The 592-nt window shown below is 72.0% G+C and overlaps 1 protein-coding gene across 1 annotated transcript in view; it reads left to right on the top strand.

Annotated features, from left to right (window-relative positions):
• Positions 1 to 592, top strand: part of ZNF469 (zinc finger protein 469) — a 15563-nt gene that overhangs the window by 5419 nt on the left and 9552 nt on the right. Inside the window, exon 3 of the mRNA XM_027773442.1 lies at positions 5 to 550. Coding sequence (XP_027629243.1) covers positions 5 to 550 — 546 coding nt within the window. The remainder of the gene's footprint in view (positions 1 to 4; positions 551 to 592) is intronic.

Genomic DNA, 592 nt, shown 5'->3' with positions numbered 1-592 from the left:
CCCCCGGCAGCCTGGCCGCCTTCCTGGCCCACCGGCAGTTCTGTGGCCTGCTGCTGGCCAGGGCCAAGGACGGCCCGCCCAGGCTTCCCGACGCCCCTGGAGCACGCGCCCACATACACGCTGGCCCACTCAGCCAGGCCAAGATGGCCCCCTTCCCAGCAGCTGGAGGCACGCAGGGGGATGGCAGGGACGACCCCCTGAGGACGAGCCTCCTGCCCAGCCTGGCCGCTCCCTTCCCGCTCCCGGCCTCTGACCTGGACCCGGAGGACGATGCCAAGCTGGACAGCCTCATCACTGAGGCCCTGAACGGCATGGAGCACCAGCCTGGCAGCCTTGAGATTGACAGCAGCTTCATCGATGTGTTCACAGACGAGGAGCCCTCTGGCCCCAGAGGGCCAGGCCCAGGGCAGCTCCCCAAGGCCAGGGCAGGGGCCACTGCAGAGGGCAGAGGCCAGGCCCCCGTCACAGCGGCTGGGCTAGAGCCCCAAACCTCCTACGCCGGAGACAAGGGCTGCCCAGCCCGGAGCCGGCCCAAGACCCGCTCCCTGGGGCCAGTGCCCATGGCGGGGGGGGGGCCCCCTCCCCCCCCCCG

This window comes from Tupaia chinensis, unplaced genomic scaffold (assembly GCF_000334495.1).
Source record: "Tupaia chinensis unplaced genomic scaffold, TupChi_1.0 Scaffold000355_1, whole genome shotgun sequence".
NCBI lineage: Eukaryota > Metazoa > Chordata > Mammalia > Scandentia > Tupaiidae > Tupaia > Tupaia belangeri.
Note: the sequence above shows the minus strand (reverse complement) of the source record. Positions and strands in the feature narration are given on the sequence as shown.